Source organism: Carettochelys insculpta, chromosome 6 (genome assembly GCF_033958435.1).
Source record: "Carettochelys insculpta isolate YL-2023 chromosome 6, ASM3395843v1, whole genome shotgun sequence".
NCBI classification, from domain to species: Eukaryota; Metazoa; Chordata; order Testudines; family Carettochelyidae; genus Carettochelys; species Carettochelys insculpta.
In genome coordinates this window covers 36,158,623-36,172,899 of record NC_134142.1, presented here as the reverse complement: position 1 = coordinate 36,172,899, position 14,277 = coordinate 36,158,623, and the positions used below count along the sequence as shown (strand labels likewise).

At 39.5% G+C, this 14,277-nt stretch overlaps 1 protein-coding gene across 5 annotated transcripts in view; it reads left to right on the top strand.

Annotated features, from left to right (window-relative positions):
* The window catches only part of FLRT2 (fibronectin leucine rich transmembrane protein 2), a 77,068-nt gene extending 67,838 nt beyond the window's left edge, over positions 1 to 9,230 (top strand). For all 5 annotated transcript variants that reach the window (XM_074996658.1, XM_074996655.1, XM_074996656.1 and 2 more), the window contains one exon: positions 1,366 to 9,230. In XM_074996658.1, coding sequence (XP_074852759.1) covers positions 1,801 to 3,795 — 1,995 coding nt within the window. In that variant the 5' untranslated portion in view covers positions 1,366 to 1,800 and the 3' untranslated portion in view covers positions 3,796 to 9,230. The remainder of the gene's footprint in view (positions 1 to 1,365) is intronic.
* The last annotated feature ends 5,047 nt before the right edge of the window (positions 9,231 to 14,277 follow it).

Sequence of the window (14,277 nt, the reverse complement as noted above, 5' to 3'; positions counted from 1 at the left end):
GTTACATTTCTGAGTCTGTGCTGATATCTGCAAATAATACCTATGGCAGATGTAAACTACCTTATTCCTCTCAGCAGAATATCAGTTCTTAAATCTAATGATGCCAGTGTGAGTGCCAGCATTATTAACTATTTTAGTGCTCATAGTTTTAGTAAAAATACTCAGATGATCTGCTGATAGTCTATTAAGGTGAAGCAATAGATACCTAGTGTGCAGAGAAGGAAGTACATGTAAATATGAAGAAATGGGAATAGGACAGATCAGAAAATGGGAATAAATGGGAAGAAAAAAGTGTGTAAGTGTGATTTAGTAATTAGACCTTGATTGCTTTTTCATTTATGTCCAAGACTCTAACCACTGAGCTATTCTCTCCCCCCTTGAGTTTTAATATGTTAAATAGATGTGGGAGGACAGGAGCCTGAGAAAGTTCTATGCAAACATAAGGAACTGATACAAACCTCACTGTAATCATGGGTCCTACATACTCAATTAGGGTCTGTGGGCTCAGAAGTTGGACTTGTACATGAGTGAAAGTGTAATCCATTTTGCACAATAGACCCATTCACAACATGTGAATATATAGAACAGATCACTGTGAGGAATAAAAAGTGGTTGAAGTGAAACAATGTAAATTAAATATCATGAAAACATCACTGCAGCTGTTATTTTTCCTCAGCATTGGTTTTCCAAAGCCTTTTTTTTCCCCTTTATTCTAGTCCCAGTTCTCATTTACTCTGTCAATGAAACAAACATTCCCAGCATGTGTCTTAAATGCAGAAACAAACATCTGGTCATTGCACATCTTTAAGCTGTATAGTTTGCCTTGAGGAGGCCATCCATGGACTTCTTCATAAGAATACATTAGCTGGAGTTTTCCTCATGGGCTAATAAATGAGTAAAACAAATCTGACATCAAACATGATAATGAAGTAGCTAACACCACATTTTCATTTGCAACTAGATGAGCTCACTTTTCCCCCATATAATTTTATGTCTTTATCAGAGTGAGAAAAATCCTCCATTTTAGGAAAGAATCCCTCCTAATATGGCAAACAAAGAAATGTAATTCTTAATATGTTATTAATGTAGTCTTCAGGGGACTGATACACTTTACCAGTGACAAAGCAATTTCAGTCTCTGCTTTTGACAGTGAAGTGGTTAATCTTCCATCACCTCAGAGGGGTTTGGATCAAATCTATTATTAGAATATTTCCATGGTAATATTAATCCACTGTTTAATAGCATAGCTATTTCCAAAATGCCACAAGCATTATATGGTGTTTGAACAGACTATTCGTCCACTGATGTTCTCAACTAAACAGAGAGTTATTCATTTTATTCAATTTCCTTTCTTTTTTTTAACAGGCTTCTCAAAGCCATTCTCAAGGTGAAATGAAGATCTTGGAGGCTGAAAAAAGCTGAGTGCTCCACTACCCTTCTTCAGAGAAAGGAAGCATTGCTCCAGCCAACCTTTCTCCAGACAACTTTTGGTAGCTTTAAATTGCCTGTTACTATCCTTCAAAGACACAGCTATTGCTTGCTTTTTTTTCTTTTTTCTCTTCTTTTTTTTTTTCCCAGCAGAAATGGAGGAAGGCAGTAAAGCGTGTAACCCTGGCTAAGACTGTGGCTTTCGTATGAAGAGAAGGAGGCAGGTCAATCTTAAAAGGATTATTTCACAGTTAGCCTCTGGGACTTTACCTCTGACCTGACCACTGGACTGCTGATTCCAACAATCCGAGTTTTCACTACCTGTGCTTTATCATTGTTTTTAGTTCTCTTTCTTTGGAATTCAGTTTCTTTATGTTCAAAATGAGCCTGTGGATGAGAATGTGTCCCAAAGATTGGGCTGCCTTCCTGAATTCTTGGCTCATAATTTCCCTTGGACTCTTCATGCAGGTCCCCCAACCTTTGGCCTGTCCAAATGTGTGCCGCTGTGACCGAAACTTTGTCTATTGTAATGAGCGAAGCTTGACCTCAGTGCCTCTTGGGATACCGGAGGGTGTAACGGTACTCTACCTCCACAATAACCAAATTAATAATGCTGGATTCCCTGCAGAACTGCACAATGTCCAGTCTGTGCACACGGTCTACCTGTATGGCAACCAATTGGATGAGTTTCCTATGAACCTGCCCAAGAATGTCAGGATTCTCCACCTGCAGGAAAACAACATTCAGACTATTTCTCGGGCTGCACTGGCTCAGCTCTTGAAGCTGGAAGAGCTGCACCTAGATGACAACTCCATCTCTACTGTAGGGGTTGAGGATGGAGCATTTCGGGAAGCTGTCAGCCTCAAGCTTCTGTTTTTGTCTAAGAATCACTTAAGTAGTGTACCAGTTGGCCTTCCAGTGGACTTACAAGAATTACGAGTTGATGAAAACCGAATTGCCATAATTTCAGACATGGCCTTCCAGAATCTGACAAGCTTGGAACGTCTTATTGTGGATGGCAATCTCCTTACCAACAAAGGTATAGCTGAGGGTACCTTCAGCCACCTGACCAAGCTCAAGGAATTCTCAATAGTACGGAATTCACTATCTCACCCTCCCCCTGATCTTCCAGGTACACATCTATTGAGGCTGTACCTGCAGGATAACCAGATAACCCACATACCACTTTCAGCCTTTTCAAATCTCCACAAGCTGGAACGGCTTGATATTTCCAACAATCAGCTCCGGATGCTGGTGAAAGGGGTCTTTGATAACCTCCACAATCTGAAGCAACTCACTGCACGGAATAATCCCTGGTTATGTGACTGCAGTATTAAATGGGTCACTGAATGGCTCAAATTTATTCCCTCATCCATCAATGTCCGGGGTTTTATGTGTCAGGGACCAGAACAGGTTCGAGGTATGGCTGTCAGGGAGCTCAATATGAATATGTTGTCATGCCCCACCACCACACCTGGTCTGCCAATTATCACCCCAGCCCTTGCTACCACCTTGCCAACCACTCTGGTTCCCACTTCATCAGTTCCAAATGCAAGAGATAAACCCAGTCCTCCCCCACCCACCACATCCACACTCCCCACTGTGTCTGACAAGGAAGGTGGAGAAAGGGTGACACCTCCTATTTCTGAAAGGATTCAACTCTCCATCCATTTTGTGAATGACACTTGTATCCAAGTCAGCTGGCTGTCCCTTTTTACTGTGATGGCATATAAACTCACTTGGGTTAAAATGGGCCACAGCCTGGTAGGGGGAATTGTTCAGGAACAGATAGTAAGTGGAGAGAAACAACACTTAATCTTGGTGAATCTTGAACCCAAATCCACCTATAGGATTTGTTTGGTTCCACTGGATGATTTTAATAATTATCAAACTGGAGGAGACACTGTCTGCTCAGAAGCCACAACAAAGGCTTCTCACTTAAACAATGGCAGCAATACAGCCTCCAGCCATGAGCAGACGACTTCTCAGAATATGGGCTCCCCTTTTTTGCTGGCAGGCTTGATTGGGGGTGCAGTGATATTTGTGCTTGTGGTTCTGCTCAGCATCTTTTGCTGGCACATGCATAAAAAGGGGCGTTATACCTCCCAGAAGTGGAAATACAACCGGGGCCGGCGGAAAGATGACTACTGTGAGGCGGGGACCAAGAAGGACAACTCCATCCTGGAGATGACGGAAACCAGCTTCCAGATTGTCTCCTTAAATAATGATCAGCTCCTTAAAGGAGATTTCAGACTGCAGCCCATTTATACCCCAAATGGGGGCATTAACTATACAGATTGCCACATCCCTAACAACATGCGATATTGCAACAGCAGTGTTTCAGATTTGGAGCACTGTCATACGTGATAGGGAGATGCATAGAACTATGAGGACAAACTCTGGGAAAAATCCACACACAAAAAAATTACATTTGATAAATGTTACGCAGATGCATTTGTGCATTTGAATACTCTGTAATTTATATGGTGTACTATATAATGGGGTTTAAAAAAGTGCTATCTTTTCTATTCCAAGTTACTTGCAAATGGTTTTGTAACTCTTTGCTTTTTAAATCTTTAAAAAAATATTGCTAAAGTACTGTACAGGGTTGTAAGATAAGAACCCGATGCCATGGCAAAAGATAGAAGGACTCATTCTTCAAACATTAACCACTTTGCTGTCGAAGCTGTCTGAGGGATGTGGGCCCCTAAGCAGTGCTGTAGTAGGGGATGTAAATGTTCATTAAACAGGGTCACTAGGATTGAGCAAGTTCTGATACGAGTGCAGCCCTCTCACCAAAACTCACGATGAACTTCTTCTGAGGTTAAAGCAAGTTGAAGGAACTCTGTTCCCCACATATCACTTTCATCTGCCTCTATATTTCCTGGTTCCACCCAGAAGTGGGAGTTCTTTTTCAGTTGTGTTGTTTTGTTTTGTTTTTTTTTCTGATTGGGTTTGATACTTTTTTTGTTTCCATTTCTATCAAACCCTTTCTGCCAAATTCAAAGTTCCATGTAGTCATATTCACAAGAATTAGTCAGTAAACGGTTCTAACGCACCAGATGCATTTTTTCCCATTTTTCATTAAAATTAAGAAGTTTGACATATTTTCTGACCAACTTTCATGGGGTGTTCTCCTCCTGTCAAATGGCTCTCAGCTGATCACATCACCTCCTGAGAGAGCAGCTTTTCCAAAGATAGCATGTTCAGATAAAGCCTGAACCTGTGAGATGCTGAGTGCCCTGAATGCCTGTTGACATCCAATATTCAAATCCTATAGCAGTTGCCATGGCCTTGTGGCAATATACCTATCCAAAGCCACCTCCAAAAATCCAGTGACATGTGATATTAATGGAACAACTTCCATTGGCTTCTGTGGATTTTAGGTTCGGTCCAGATTGATTTAATGGACTGACTGAAGTGCAGTATAGAGAACTATGGAGAGTGCCCCTGGCAAGTGAGATTTTTTTTTTTGAAAGGGTCTCAGACCTCCATGAACTGAATTAACTTCAGCGAGAAATCACATCAAAGTCCTTTGGATTAGGTGAACGCAGAGAAGCACTAGTTAAGCATTTGGTGAGTTGAGGAATTTGTGTGGATGCTAGACCATGCTGCCCCCTTTGCTTTCCCTTCAATCCTTTGTCTTTTGGCCTGTTTTTCAACAATGAGCTGTGCTTCAAAAATAGTGTTTGGGAATAGGTTTTGTTTTCTTCTGCTCTCAGCTCCTCATTTGGAATCAATTCTACATCCCTGAACTTGACACACACTGTATGGAACATCATGCGTCTGCTAAAATGAAGATGTTGCTCTGAAAGTTACACAGTGTTCCAGCAACTCCATAGACTCCGGTGCTTGCCAAAAGCTTTGGTTCACTTGCCAACTCAGTGGTGGATTTCTTTTTTCTTTTCTTTTTTTTTTTAAACACTTTGGCTCACTCTTGTTTTCCTGAGCCTAGGGAACACACAAAAGTTCGCAGTGACATGGAAGAAGACCACCCAAATATCAGTAAGCTCCTCATGCAAAAGGTTCACAGGGCATGTTTTCCAAAATTTGTCCAAGGGAGGAAGGAAAGTATGCATACTTATTTGCTACAGTGAACTCAGAAAGGTTCAGGAAAAGTTTGATGTCCCAATAAAAGTGGTCTTTCAATTAAAGATTGAACAGAATCTCTCTGAAAAACTTGGGTTTATGATGGTTTCCTATGCTGGGAGAAAGAATGGTGGTCCTTTCGTTTGTGAATTTCTCCATGTCCACTCCTGAACCCTAGCAGTCTGAGTTTGCAGCTTCTAAAATGGCATGAAAACATTTATCTCCTGCTTTGCACAGATGAATCCAGTTATAGATGGCAGAGTACAATCATTATTTGAGGAACTCCCATCCCCAATAACACCTTTTATAATCCCATTTGGAATTCCATTCTATATTATGTACATTTGCTATTTTCTCTGGGTATAACCAGTATTTTAGGCAACCTGTGTGGCTACTGTAATAGTAAAGTCACTGAATTTTTGCTGAATAAAAGGCTGCCATATGATCTCTAATTGTGTAGTTTTAGGTAGACAAGTCTATGCAAAGTGTTGGTTTTTTTTTTCCTAGTATGTGACCTATTTACTCAAGATAACTGAGAAAAGGGTGTATTTTTAACTTTGTTTAATGTTTTAGCTACCAAGGTCCCACATGATGAGCAGCAAGATATATGCATGTACACACACCTGTGGCATGCAGTATACATAAGTTTATTTTAGGTTAAGTAGAGTTAGTGAATTCATTCTGGGCATCGACATAATATTTAATTTCACTGAAATAGCTAATTTTATGTCTGTTTTGAAAAAGCCATTTCATATATTAAATAGTGGGTCCCAATCATTGGTATGTATACCAGTTCTGGTACTTCATGCTTCAGTGTCTGATGTCACAAGTACTTTTCTCTCTACATTAATTATAACAGATGTACTATGTCTCAGTCTATCATAGTTACTAGAACTAGGTGAATTATTTACACAAATTGTTTCTTCAGTGACTATGGCCCTTTATTTCCAGTTGTGAATAATCTATGCACAGATTGATTTTATTGTTCTTGCTATGCAGAACTGCTTAATGAATACTTATGTGAATGTGATCCAGATTGGAGGAGTTGCTCACAAATTGTTAAGTTTGACTACATCTTGGACTATTAATGGTGTGTGACTGGAACAGCTAAGTCACTTGTCATTAACTCTGCTCCCTGCCTGATGAGGAGAACTTTTCTAAACAGCAGGAGGGAAAGATGACAGAGTTTGGGCTTCTGGTAGTTCACTGGACTCCTTTTACGTGAACATTATGTTGCAGAGAAAAAAAAAACAAAAAACTACTTGTACGGAATTTCCTTGACAAACAAATTGAAAGACCAGGGAGTATTAGCTAAATGAACCAATTGTTTTATTCAAACCTCCTTTAGGTGAAGACTTTCAAAAGAAGGCTGAATAATCATATGTCTTGGATGGTTTAGACACCACAAGTCCTGTCGCTTGGTAGGGGGTTAGCCTAGATAACCCTTGCAGTCCCTCTGATTCGAAGCAAACAATAGGCACTAGCTGAAGTCTGAGTCTGGTAAGATGCCTGAAAAGATTGGGAACCTGTCAGCTAAAAATAATTGTGGTCATAGGTTTTTTTTTTTGTTTGTTTGTTTTAAAGTGATTGGACATTTAACATTAAATTATTATCACAAGCTTTCATCTTGTCCAGAGTATATTCCAAACCAGCTTCATTACTGCTGCAGATTATAGGATCTGCCTCAATTAGTGTAAGATCCGCATATTTATATTAGCTAGCATACACCATGGAGAAAAGCTTCAAGTCTTTGCACACAAAATCCAAGCTGAACTTCCTAAATGTGATTTTGTTACTCCTTATTTCCATGGATCTGGATATTCATTAGGGTCTATGTGCTCAGGAGTTGGATTTGTGCACGAATGAAAATCTGACCCATTGTTTACAATAGACACATTCACAACATGTGAATATACAGAACAGATCACTGTGGGGAATAAAAAGGGGTTGAAATGAAATTATGTAAATTAAATATCATGAAAACATCACAACAGCTGTGATTTGTACTCACTGCATTGGCTTTTCAAGGACTTTTTTTTTTCTTTATAGTCTAATCTCAGTTTTCGTACACTATGTCAATGTAACAAACATTCACAGCATGTATCTTAAAAGCAGAAACAAACAGCTGGTGGTTGCACATCTCTAAACTGCATGGTTTGCATTGTGAAGATCAACAAATGACTCCTTTGTAAGAATATTTATGTTCTGTACTTCCCCGGTTGAAAATACCTTAGGAGTTTTCCATGTGGGAAAATATACGCACAAAACTAACCTGACATCAAATGTGATAATGAAATAGCCAATGCTACAGTTCCATTTGCTACTGGATCAGCTCACTTTTTAGTTTATTTTATTCACAATCATTTTATGTCTTTATCAGAGTGAGAAAATTCCTCTGTTTTGAGGAGAGAATCTCTCTTAATATTGCAAGCAAAGAAATTCAGTGTTTAATGTGTAATTGGTATAACATTCAGGGGACTAAGTAAGGCACTTTATTAGTAACACAAATAGCAGTTTCAGTCTCAGCTTTTGACAGTGAAGTGGTTAATTTCCATTTAGTCCTTTGTTTATATCATTTCTTTGCTCTAACTTATGACGGAGACATTAAAGTTTTACTTTAGAATGTGAGAATAATGGTTTTACTCATGACTTATCTTTCCAGCTGCATGAAAAAGCAAAACAGAAATGACTGCCAAAACCAAAAGTAACTAGCTCTAAGCTTTGTCAAATCCTGTCTGATGCTCTCCTTTTTACACAAAGGGTAATTCTCAGAAGCTGATGCTGACATCCTTCCCTAAGATCTATGGGAGAGGTCAGTTTGGACCACGGCAGACACAAGGAGGCTTGTACAAGATTTATTTGTGATCTTTTGCACAAGCATGCTACGGTATTTTCTCTTCAATAGGACAGTTTTCTGTTAGCACACCCAGCACCCTAGCACAAATGGCATACGGCAAGCACTGTCTATGCTGGGGACTCTAAAGAAACACATAACATTAGAGTTAAATTCTGATCCTCTCAAATTATAGACAAGGCACGAAAAAGTTGTCATGAATACTGGGTCCCAGATATAGTGGCACCAAATATATTAATTGAAAAATAATCATAAAACATTGTTTTAATTCAGACATGCAAATTTGGTTCTTCTTTGTGTTTGGTATATTTTGTCTTTAACAGGAGGGTACATGTGTTTTGAAGCCTGCATTTTCCACTTTCTCAAACCTGCCATGTTTAAATTCAAAACTCCATGCTACACTATACAGATCCTTGTTGGATTATGCAGTAAAGACTTATTTTAAAAATCACACAAACCCTTTCTGTCTTTAGATAAGTACACACATCAGAATCCAGGCATCCATTTTGACGTGAAAAGGAGTGAAGATTTTTTTAAAAAAGGTCAGGATTCCAATTTTTCATTCTGCATAATTTTGCTGTACATCTGCTCTCACTTCAAATTCTAATCAACACACGTGTTAGTTTTATTTCTTTCTGTTCAAAAAAGTTTTTGCCCCTATAATATTTGTTGGTGTAATTTTCTGAAAGATTATCTTGGCTATAGACTCATTTTCATATTGATATGCATATAGGAAATTGCTGTTTAAAAAAGACAAGGGCATAATCTTTTGCATATAGTGTGTGAATGTATATGTATAAACATAGACCCTACATGTGTTTGTGGAGGTGACATCCAATCCACATGAGAAATTGCAGAACCATGAGATAAATACATTTATCACTCTCCTTTGGGTCCCTAAACTGCCTTTTGTCCATTAATCTATTTTCAATGAAAGAAATATTCTTCCTTCTCCCAGAAGAAGCATGTCTGTTTGAGATTCAAGAAGAGTAAGATTCAGCTATTGCATAATTGTCAGCATTTATATACCTAGTACAATAGGCTCCGACTCTGTGGTTGCTCCAGGGCTAGAGCATCCACAGGAAACATTAGTGGGTGCAGAGCACTTACTGGAACTAAGCTCCTCCCTCTGTCTTCCTCCCCTTATGCCTTGCATGTGCCAACGGCACCCTGCTTATCAACTACTCCTCCTCACTTCTTCCCTTCCTCCCAGCACTTCTGGAGCACTGCAAATAGTTGATTTGCAGTGTTCAAGCTCTGGGGAGCTGAGGGTGGGGAGTAGGGAATAGATGGGGTAGGAGTATGGGGAGGGAGTCAGAGGGGTAGACTGGGGACTTCGGGGGAGTAGTTGAGTGGGGCAGAGCCCGGCGCAAAAGTCGAGACCCCCCTGCAAGGTTAGAGGCCTATGCCTAGCACAAAGTATATGTGTACATAGAAGCTAGAGAGAGAGAAGGGGGTGAGTTAGTATCTTTTCTTGGAGCAGCTTCTATTGTTGAGAGAGACAACATTTGAACTACATATAGCTCTTCATCAGGTGTGGTAATACACCCCTAGTTTCACAGCAAATGCCAGATGGAATTGTTCAGATGATTTAAGATTAGTTTGCACATATTGTGAGGGATCATTCATGGTGGGTTGACCCATTAACACCTCTGCAGTCATTGGTCTAAAGAAGAGGGTTAGAGGGTTCCAGATTATTGTAGTAAGCCTTAAATCCAGCATCTCTGATTATTTCATGAATGTTTAGCCTGGTCTACACTGGGGAATAAAGTCAACCTCAGATACACAATTCTAGCTATGCCAATTGATCTATCAGGATCGACTTTGTTCCCTGGTGTAGATTGGGGATCTTCTGGCTCACATCAACATCCCTTACTCCACGCTATCACTATGGAGTACTAGGGTCAATGGGTGAACCCAGAAAGATTGATTTTGCTGATTCCAAAATTGAAGTCCAGAGGATTGATCATGGCACATCGAATGCGAGGTAAGTATAGACATAAAAGGTAAGTATAGACAGAGTAATATATTTAAGCTCCCAGCCTCAACCCTTGAAAGTATTGTGCAGGTTTCCTTTGAGGACATGAACTGAGAAGCCTTTGTGATTTTCCCGTGTGAGTTTGTAGTGGTAGTGGTCCCTTAAATTACAATATGTACTAATTACTTATGCTAAGCAATCTGTTCCACCTCAAGTTTTGCTGTCATGCTGGGATTATCTCTTTCAGACCTGAAAAAGAGCTCTGTGTGGTTCAAAAGCTTGTCTCTCTCACCAGCTGAAGTTGGTCCAATGACAGATGTTAACTCTCCCACTTTCTCTCTTTAACATTCTTTGACTGGCATGGCTACAAATACATTACATACAGGAACTTTAGACATTTGTGAAATTCCCAATTTTCAGTGATATACATAGCACCTACTTCTGGCCTTGGAAAGGCCTGCAATGCCTAACTTAGAGTTGTCATTTTTTTAATGTCTGGAAAAAGTTCATTTTCAAGATTTTTCACTTCATTGATGAGTTTTTTCTCTGTGTAAGATCTGCACAATTCAAGTCATGGTACAAGGATGCGTGAAATTTAACACACCCATCTCTGCTCACCAACCAGGATTCCCTACAGTCTGTATCTCCAACAGAATCAACTCCCACTCTTGTTTCTATGCAAACTGTCTCACCATGGGCATATGAGAAGACAGAGAGATGGGATAGACAGCAGGTCAGATATTTGCGACAAATATTGGAAATAAAATAGAGTCATTTTCAAAGTTCATTTTTCTTTTCTGCCTAAAGGAAGCAGTTGCTGGACACTTGTATCTTCATGAACTAATCTTCGTGCAGCCAAACACCATTTATCCGAATAAGGGAAACAACCCTTTTAATGTTCAGTTTAAATATTTCAAAAGTGGTAGGTATCTGACATGTTATTAATGTGTCAGGTAACTCTCCCTGTGTGGAGTGTTTCTAGTTTATGACAACTCTTGTTGCCTAACTAAAGAAACCCAAAGAAACAAGAAAACAGGGCAAATTTTAACATAGGGAGACTTCCTCATTGTTTCCACAGCAAAAGTTAGTGACTGTGTGCCTTCAAAATGTACATAAATGTTCAGATGCCCTTGGAAGAATTACTGTGCCAGACTGCATCCCACCAGGTATGAAACATGGATGGATGTGCAACTCCCAATTAAATCATAAATATAGAATCCTCACCAATGCCTCCATTATATGCTGTACATACCCATACAACACAATTGATCTCAGTCATAGATTTGGAGGGTGGGAGGAATTAATAGTCTGACCATCTGCATAATTCAGGCAAGTGACTTCCCATATAAAAATTAATATGATGACTAAATAAGGCAATATGACTATGTACTGCAATATAAGTAGACAGGATGGGTGAGGTAATTCCTTTTATTGGACCAACATCCGTCAGTTAAAGAGACAAGCTTTTATGATGCACAGAGTGGTTTGCCAGTCAATATACTGCCCTGTAATTTTGGTTATCTTCCTTGGGATGCAGGAGGAACTAAATGCAGCATTTTGGGCTTCTCAGTTTGAAGAAGGGGAATAGGATTTAACCATGTACATAATTTTTCTCACTCTGTAGAGAGAGAATTCATACACCTGAGAAATGTTATACTCATTTTATTTTCACAAGTTGCTGTGAACATTATGATTGAAATCTTTGCTGTAGCCACGAAATATCCTCAACAAAAATGAAGCTCAACACCATTGTTTCCTATGGCATAGTTGTGGAGTGTCTTGAAGATGAACAATAGTGTAAAAAATCTAAATGAAGTTTCAATCCCACTGTGCTTATGTCTCTACAGCACTGACAAGCTCAGTGCTTGCATTAGATTCTCAATGATAGATACCAGCCAGGGAGACAAATTAGATACAAAACTGGTTGGAAATGGACATTTGCCATCAAAAAGTCATATTTCTTGTATAATGTAAATAAGTTCACTTCACCAGGTAATGAGCCAACAATCACATGAGTTGGAACTATGAAACAACTTTATTTGTAATGGAAACAGGAGAATGTCCCCCAAAAAAGTGTTATGATTTGTGTGCTGTTTATATGATCTCAGTAAAAAGATGACAGGTGTATTTTCCCATGAAGATGAAATACAGTTTTATCATGGGCAGAGTTCAAGGTGTATTTTTATTAAGCAATATACAAATGAAAAAAAATACACATGAGAATACCACTTTAATGAAATATATCTACACACTCTGGCTGCATCTACACTAGAAAGTTCTTGTGAAAGATTTTTCGAAAGAAGAGAGCTCTTTCAAAACAGCCCATGGAGCACCTACACACACAAAGCACTCTTTCAAAAGTAAATTGAAAGAATATGGCACACCTTTCAAAATCAGTCTCCCTTTCCCGTTTCAGGAAGCGCGTCCCCACTTGAAAGCTTCATTCCCACAAAAACACGTGAAGACACTCTGCGGAGCCCTTCTTTCAAAAGAACAGTCTTCATTTTCGATCCCCAGTCCATTCTTTTGAAAGATTTGGGGCTGTGTGGATCATCTCTTTCAACAGAGCAGATCACTCTTTGGATCCCCTTTTTTGTGTGTGCTTGGTTTGATTAAAAGCTTCCTTCCTCTTATATAGACTTAGTTTGATTAAAACCCTCCTCCCCATTTCCATCACAGTTTTTCAGGTCTTCAGATCAGTTTAAGAACATTCAGAACATTCCAAAATGTGAAGAATAATTGAAATGGCACATGTGAAATGAATTGCTTTCTTATAAAATGTGTCAAAACAAAAAAGCAGTTATGTAGCACTTTAAAGACTAACACAATAATTTATTGGGTGATGAGATTTCGTAGAACAGACCCACTTCTTCAGATCATAGCCATACCAGAATAGACTCAATATATAAAGAACACAGGTCCAAAAACTGTTATCAAGGTTGACAAATCAGAGAATTGTTGTCCAGATTGGCAAATCAGAACAGCAGAGGAGTGGCAAGGGGGGGTGTGGGGTGAGAAAGTTAAGAGTTAGATAAAACAAAGTATATAAAAGAGTCCTTATAAGAGGCCAAGCAAGTGCTGTCCCAGTTTAATCTATGTGTTAATGGCTGTATCTACAACAGCCAAAAACTTTGAAATGGCCATGCAAATGGCCATTTCGAAGTTTACTAATGAAGTGCTGAAATACATATTCAGCGCCTCATTAGCATGTGGTCGGCCACGGCATTTCAAAATTGATGTGGCTCGCCGCCGCACGGCTCATCCAGACAGGGCTCCTTTTTCAAAGGACCCCGGCTACTTCAAAGTCCCCTTATTCCTATCTGCTCATAGGAAAAAGGGGACTTCGAAGTAGGCAGGGTCCTTTTGAAAAGGAGCCCCATGTGGACGAGCTGTGCGGCGGCTAGCTGCATCAATTTCGAAGTGCCATGGCCGCCCGCATTCTAATGAGGCGCTGAATATGTATTTTAGCGCTTCATAAGTAAACTTCAAAATGGCCCTTTGCATGGCCATTTCAAAGTTTTTGGCTAGTGTAGACGTAGCCAATGTGTCGAATTTGAATATAACTGAAAGTTCTGAGCATTCCCTCTGTAACGGGTTGTTAAAGTTCCTTTTCAGTAAAACACAGACTTTCAGGTCATTAACACAATGGTCCACTCCATTGAAGTGCTGGCTGACAGGTTTGTATGGTAGGAGTTTTTTTGATGTCTGGTTTTTGTCCATTCATTCTTTGTCAAAGAGTGTTTTGCAGTCTGTTCTATATACACGGTGTGTGGGCATTGTTGGCACATGATGACATATATCATGTTAGTTGAGGAACAGAACAATGTGCCCATGATTCTGTAAATAACCTGGTTAGGTCTAGTGATTGTGTCTCCAGAATAGATATGTGGACAAAGTTGGCAATGGGGCTTGTTGCAAGGAAAAGTTC